Source organism: Rhamphochromis longiceps, linkage group LG17, assembly GCF_057381845.1.
Source record: "Rhamphochromis longiceps isolate RC_006_pf linkage group LG17, R_longiceps_female_GT1.1, whole genome shotgun sequence".
Taxonomy (NCBI): domain Eukaryota; kingdom Metazoa; phylum Chordata; class Actinopteri; order Cichliformes; family Cichlidae; genus Rhamphochromis; species Rhamphochromis longiceps.
In genome coordinates this window covers 19,193,741-19,201,267 of record NC_140573.1, presented here as the reverse complement: position 1 = coordinate 19,201,267, position 7,527 = coordinate 19,193,741, and the positions used below count along the sequence as shown (strand labels likewise).

Sequence of the window (7,527 nt, the reverse complement as noted above, 5' to 3'; positions counted from 1 at the left end):
ACACACACACACGATCAACTTTGCTAAATTACTAATGAAAAACACAGCTGTGATTGAGCAGCAATGTCCATCCAGCTCTTTTCATGGTTGTTGTAGTCGTTATAATTTTGTGAGGCCACACTGAAAAGTCTCGGATACGTAAGCGTAGAGCTGCCACCCAGGCAAAAGAAAAATAGAGCTATATATCACGTTATAACGTGAAAAGTATATTGTTCTAACAATATACTTTTAATGTTTGTACAGTATACTATCATGTAGGTACAATATACCTCTCACCTTTGAACTATATAATATCATGTTATTACAATATACATACTACAAATATTGTATTGTACGAACGTGATAATTATATTGTACAAACGTACAATTGAGATTAGAGGCTACATTGCAGCTCCGGTCAGTGTTGCCAACTTAGCGACTTTGTCGCTATATTTAGCGAGTTTTCAGACCCCTTCAGACCCCTTCAGACGTGAAAGCGCGTATCGCTTTTACTCTCAACAAGCAGCGGGTGCTGTAACGCAGTCAGTTCTTCTTTTACTCTTATGCTGTTTTGTGGATCACAAGGTTTAAAACTGGTACTAAAAAACACACACACAAAGTAACTCCACCAGAGTGCCTATTTCGGGTCACTTTTGCCGGTCCAAGCCCGGGTAAAGGAGCAGGGTTGGAATTGTGACATAAAAAAAACCCCAATAATTGCTAAAAGAAATTTAATTTGTAGTTCTAAATAAACTCTAAATGCATTTAGGACGTTTTTTACTCACTTTATGTCTCTTCCACGATGTTATTTCTCTCTCCAACAACATAGGTTACAATTAGATTAGCATGACCAATTATGCAAATTAGGCGATGACATCATTTAGCGACTTCTAGCGACTTTTAGGACAGCCAATAGCGATTTTCCTTACTGAGGAGTTGGCAACACTGGCTCCAGTCACGGCTTTCAACACTGTCTTTCTCGTCTTTCCCCAGAGTAACAGCCAAACATTGGCTAGCACTGCTTAGCCTTGCACGCATTCTTATTTTAAACTTAATCTGGAATTCATTGCAAACTGTTTGTGCGGGATATGAATGACAAGATTTTGTTTTTCTACAAGAGTTAGTAAAAACATCTCCAGTGTGATCAAATCTTCTTGCCAAACATCTGCAGCTTGGCAGTGTATACAGCACTATAATGACCAGACCTAATTCTTTTGAAAACCATACATCTTCCACAGGTCTCAACTTCATCAGACATCACCTAGACTCAGAGGCCAGCTGAATGAGGCCAGCACAAACAGTGGCCTAACCGACTAAGATGATGGATCCATGGGGTCAGGAAAGCCAGAAGCAATGGAGCTGGAGAGGTACCTTTCATGTCCATTCACTGGAGGTGTGGATCTATTACATGGCGTTCCTCACATCAAGAAGCTGTCGATCAAAATCAGTACAGCTCTTCCTGCATCTGGAGCTTGTGAAGGACTTCTCAGTCATGCAGGACTCCTGTTCACTGCTGAACAGTTACAGCTTCACAGAAAGAACGTTGAGAGCAAACTGCTGCTGAAGCTTAACCATCACTTCACTGAGTGAAGAAATGGCACATTTTTGCTAAATATGCAGAAATAGATGCACACCCATACAATTTATGGTAAACTGAGCTCCCTTGTATGTACATATGTTGAAGATGTCTCGTTCTAATGTTTTCTCTGCGGCTGCTGTGCCATTTGGAGCAAAAATGAATTTTTACAAGTTGACAGCATATCTTGTCACTGGAAATTGTTTGCACTGTTTATATATTTATATTATTTACTGTAGGCATTGGTGAAAAAAGCTTTATGTTGTGAAAAACTGAAATCTGGAAATTAGAATGGACTACTTGCACTAACACTTCCGCGTTCTATGTAGTCCTGCCCCAGTGCTTCCGGTGCGGTTAAACCATGGCGACGTTCTACACTCGCTGCCTACAAGAGCTCCCAAAATTGAACATCACCGATGTTCATCGGATTTGCAGAGTGACGACTACCCCCGCCAGCAAATTAGATAAAGGATTTAAGTTATATGCTGCATCATATATACACAACTACGAAGGTAAGAAAACGTAAATTAACCGACAAAGAAACGCTAGCTAACGTCAAATGCAAACACTACGTTACTCCGCTATGTCCTTCATTTGATGTCAGTTCTCTACATTACATGTTTTCTTAAACGGTGTTTTATGTCGTCCTAAACTATAGTTGAGGTTTTCTTAACTAATGTCACTTTTGTAGTTAGACACTGTTATAATGGCGTTAGGTAGTTGGCTAACTATGGAGGTAGTTAACTACCTAATGCTACTCTTGCTAAGTGTAAAATATATATGTTTAAGACATGCTGAAATGAGTAATACAGAAATAATGCTAATGGTACTTGTATCTTTATTCAGTGTCCAATAAAGACAGGTTGTCAGGGGAGGTCGGTGTGAGAGCCCTGTGCTACAGGTCGATGAGGAAGAGTGAGGCACCACACAGACTAAGTGTAGGCAGGAAGCTGTGTAAAGTTGTTAATCCCCGTTCAGTGGGGTTCAGTTCATTTAAGCATTAGTTAAGTTCATTCCTAAAGGCCCATCAACTTGAATGTTTTCCTTGTCTCCCTGCTTTATCACTCCTAATTTGACTAGTCAGATAGTTAAATCAACGTGTGTTTGGGTGATCAGAAACATTTGACAACAAGTTAATACTGCAAATATACACAATCTAAGTTATTACAGTTATCAAGCATGGTTAAGTTGTTTTAATAGGGAGAGAAGGAAACACTAAGCATTCAGGAGGGTGCGTAACCATAACACTGAACTATGTTCCTGTTCGGCTCTTCCATGAAGATGTTACATTTTTAATTTTCGTTCTTTCTTCTTAGATTAAGCTTCTGGATTCATCGCCGGTGATACTGACACATAGCCAGTGCTCCTGTGTGGCAGGCACTGTTATGTGCAATCACACAGTGGCACTGCTCTTCCAAACAGCACACTACTCACAACTCAGAGTGCCGGTTGTCCCCCCTGTGCATAGCTGCACGGAATCTGAACAGCAATGGCACAAGCCACGGACAGTGGTAATTTAAATGAGGTTAAAGTTTTTGAATTAGTCCATGTTTACATATGAACAGCAACACCATCCATAGTAAATGTGTCTTCTGTTAGGGTGTGAAGCCAGGACCCATCAACTCCATGATCTTCACTAAGCCGGTACCAAATAGGATGGCCCAGACTGGAGTACGGTAATTAGATTTGTAAAATTTGGTTTCACGTGTTACAAATGTATGTTGCTATTTTTTTCATACATACATGTGTCAGAATAGGTATTAATTTACATACAACATTACACTTTCTGAAGACGGCTAACTCAGTCATGTACATATACATCCCAGTCTCTAACTTATGCACCACTGTTTTACACCTTTTAGTTTTTAGTTTAGTTGTTGTTCAGTATAATAACCTTCTCCCTTACATTATTGTCATTGATGTTTTCTTTAGGAGTGGCTTCTACAGAGGCATGGTGGGTCCGTTACCAGATCCCTGCTTGTTCAGAATAACGGAGGCATATGCAAAATTTAATATTGAGGACAGGCCACTTGTGACCACAATGAACATGAGACCTGACAAGCCCCTTGTGGAAAGTGCCTTTGGGCTGGTGCAGGAGGGCAGTGTTCTGTCATATCAGCAGCCGGTTTTGACAACCCGGTACATCACACTACACCGCGATGCACCACCAACACCGCACTTGCCTCTGGAGGGGTATGACATCTTGCCATCAGATTGTGTGTTTGTGTGCTCAGAAGAAGAGCTTCTGCATCTGAAAAGCTTGTCTGTAACTCTGGAAATGGCTCACAAAATAGAGGAAGCTACACGTGAGCAAAGCTCTTCGTCTGAGTGGCATCAGCTCCGCAGGCCCAGAGTGACTGCCTCTAGGTTTCGGGAGGTGTGTCACGTCAGAGGCCAGAGCTCGGCCGAGTCACTAGCAGAGCGTATATTCAAGGGAACAAGGCAGACAGCAGACATGAGGAGAGGAACTGAGATGGAGCCTGCAATAGCAGCAGAGTATAGTAGGCTAATGAATGTTAACTACTCACCCTGTGGTCTGGTCATTCACCCCATTGCTTGCTGCATCTCCTGATGGTGTTGTTTTTGACCCCAATGAATACCCCCAGTTTGGCTTCGTCAAATTCAAATGTCCCAATGTACAAAACTTTATTGACTGCAAATATGTGCAGATGGAATGTGGTACCCCTAAACTAAAAAAGAGCCACGCATATTACTGGCAAGTGCAAGGACAACTGCTCATCAGTGGGATGCAGTGGTGTGACTTTGTTGTGTGGGCACAAGAGGACTACCTAGTGCAAAGAATATACATGGATACAGATGTGCACAATGCAATCAGAGAAAAGGCAGACTATTTCTTTTTTTACATATATATGCCAAGATACCTGTGTTTGAAAAAATGAACAGTGAAAACATAGCAAAAAGAAAAACAGATCCTTCAGGCTGGCTGGAACAAAATAACTGATGTTTTATTTTCAATATATTTCATGAATTCTTTTGTTGTTACATGTTACCTTTATGTGACATCAATAAACTGTTATTTAAGCAATGGCATCAATTTAATTTTTAAAAACACACATTAAAACATTGAATTTGTGCAGAACTTATTTACATGGTAAGTATTTAAAACTCCATGCCTAGCATACTGATATACATTTAGACAATAACACAACTGAACTGTAGAAAATGACAAATGGTATTTTTGATGTTCCAAAAGCTCAATGTCACTTATGATTTTAAAACGATTTAGTGATTTACTTTATAATTTTGATAAACAGTTTTGTTGAATCTGAATAGTAATATAGTAATATAATTAAACAGTATTATTAACATTAAACATTTGCAATGAATTTGAATTATCAATAACTGAAACTCAACTATCAGCACTCAAGTACCAGTTCTGTAATCAAGTATTGTCAGCTGAGAAGGAAGAAATGCAACTGTAGTGGCCTCAGCTGCAGGTCATTTTCCATAAGTTACTGGCACTGGTGTCTTGGAAAAAATCCATCTTGTCTCACTTAACCCATTTTTTAACTAATGCTGTGTTCTGGTAATTTGACAGCATACATGCCACTGCAAACAGTTGGTTGATATTATAAACATGTGACATGGTAATGATGCTATCAAAAAGTTTGTTCTGTTTGATCCTCCTAATGACTCGCTCCACATGTACCCTGAGTCTGGCTATGGCCTGCGTCTCCTTAACCTGGTATGCTGGCATCTGCTTCTGCTTAGATAGAAAAGGTGGGCAGTACACTTTGCATTTACAACAATCAGTGATTAGGAAGCCCTTATCTACCATCACTGCCATGTCTTCAGTCAACTTCTCAGCAATGCCTGATTGTTTGAATAGTTCCTTGTCACTAACCGAACCAGCATACAGATTAGAGATGAAAAGTAAATATCTATTTTGTTTTCATTAAGACTGGAAAAACTTTCTAAATTTAACTGATGGTGACCTTGGTATATTTTAAACAGTTAGCTTGAATAGAACTTAGGTGTACCCGGTATAGAATCGGATGTCAGTGTCGGAGCCAGCAAAACGCTGTAACCCAAATTCTCGCTGGACACGTAACTCCTGTATTTCCTTCCTCAGAGTCTCCACGTCTTTGGACAGGTCTTCTGCAGCTGATGCAGATATGTCCAATGCAGACGGCTCAGGGACTGAGCAGTAGTCATGATCTCTTGTAAGACTTTGCTCTTCTTGATCGTCAGGAGGAACTAGTTCAGGGCGTCGCTCCGTTCTCTCCCAAACACTACGCCGCGGTGGTTCAACTTTATAGCCATTCCACTCAAAAAGTGTTGGTACAGCACCTTTAATAAGCCTCCTTCGACCATCGAGGGTTGTTGGCTCTATGAGTTGATCACTGGCAAAGTATCTGCAGCAGACCCTGGTGTGAGAGGTGATCGTGAAATGATCCCGGCGTATGTTTACCGGCCATTGTCTTCTCAAGTCGGAATGGGTCGGAAAGGCATGAAAACTTAGTATGCCATTAAATTTGGCTGAAGCTGAACAAAGTGGGACACAGCAATGCTCGGAGTATTTCTTCTCCTGTTTTTGAAAATGTTCTGTTTTAAATACTTTCCTTTTTATACTCATTCTGAAGCGACATTAGCATAGCTACCGATAGATAAGCAAACGTACCGGAAACGCACAAGCGGTACTATTTGGAAACGGAAATACGTCACATGCCCTAGTGCAAGTAGTCTATTGTTGTGCCTTATTTTGTTGATCTTTGTACATATATTCCTGTTGAAAATACTAAAATCTGTATATTTATTTTTGTCTGATAGCATTTATTTAAAAAATAAATCAGACATTTCAAACAGTTACTCGCTACTTGAGTAGTCTTTTCACCAAGTACTTTTTACTCTTACTTGAGTAACTTTTTTGACGACTACTTTTCACTTTTACTTGAGTAATAATATTTTAAAGTAATGCTACTCTTACTTGAGTAAAATTTTTGCATACTCGACCCACCTCTGCATAACACTGACCAATAACTAACTCAGCAAATATGGTTGAAACAGTGATGTTATCACCACGTAAACACTGCAGGGCAGACAGACGGATGATGATGTTTCACGTAGAATAGTCAGAGCATTGCTTAAAAAAGAAAAGAAAATCTGCATGTACATAGTTGTGAACATATAGCCTCTCTGCTCCTGACGTCAGTATTATAAACCTGTGACAGCTCAGCTTGCAGCCAGTTGTCTCGGTAGGAAGAAAATTGCTCATCCCATTCTTGATGTTCGTACTTGTCATTCAATCAGGAACTTCAAGATCTTTTCTTTTTTTCGCATCAATGAAAAGATGATTTCAAACAATTTTTATCACAATTTTTTTTTTGTTTTACTAGCAATTCTAATGACAAGTCTCATGACTTGAGCCTGTGATCCAGCCTTATTAGAGAAGTTAATGTTAGCTTTAGCCATTAGAAAGTTTGTTGGGTGATGTTTTTAACATCAGTACCAACACAACCATCATCTACAAAATAGTTTTAAACACTTTTTATGTGGACTTAATTTTCATGACCTGAGTTAATACACTACCCAGCCGCATTCTGGAGGATGTAGGAAAAATTAACTCACTCTATAAAACAGTAAGAAATCTGCTGCATCAGACAGCATATGGGAGATGTTACTGTTATAAAGGGCTGACGTATCCTCATAATAACATTTTACATAAAAGATTTTATTTATAAAATCACAGCATGCTTTGGGAGAGTTCAGTGGTTAGCATATGTGTCCACAGTGTACCTGAAATATCATCACATCATCGGTGTATAATATCACAGGAGCCTTCCACCTTGCTATAACAACTGAGGCTCAGTGCAGCTTTATAAAGCAGAGTTCACTGAGCTGCCCTCAGCACAGATTCACTTCCTATACCTGCTGTGTTACTGCCTCCACCTGAGGATCCATCAATTATTTATCAAAGAGCAGCGTTGAGTTTCACTAACGCAAAGGCTGAG

At 39.8% G+C, this 7,527-nt stretch overlaps 1 protein-coding gene across 3 annotated transcripts; it reads left to right on the top strand.

The window, feature by feature from the left end:
* Positions 1–1,852: 1,852 nt before the first annotated feature.
* On the top strand, positions 1,853–5,022 carry LOC146649582 (uncharacterized). 3 transcript variants are annotated; one of them, XM_085387758.1, is made up of 5 exons: positions 1,853–2,067; positions 2,402–2,493; positions 2,872–3,066; positions 3,155–3,231; positions 3,488–5,022. In XM_085387758.1, the coding sequence occupies exons 1-5, from the start codon at positions 1,917–1,919 to the stop codon at positions 4,125–4,127; spliced, it is 1,155 nt and encodes a 384-aa protein (XP_085243884.1). In that variant the 5' UTR covers positions 1,853–1,916; the 3' UTR covers positions 4,128–5,022. The 3 variants fall into 3 exon arrangements, with proteins under 3 accessions (XP_085243884.1, XP_085243882.1, XP_085243883.1); XM_085387756.1 differs by lacking the exon at positions 2,402–2,493 and having other exon boundaries at positions 2,978–3,066; positions 3,488–5,021; XM_085387757.1 differs by lacking the exon at positions 2,402–2,493 and having other exon boundaries at positions 1,909–2,067; positions 3,488–5,020.
* Positions 5,023–7,527: the final 2,505 nt, after the last annotated feature.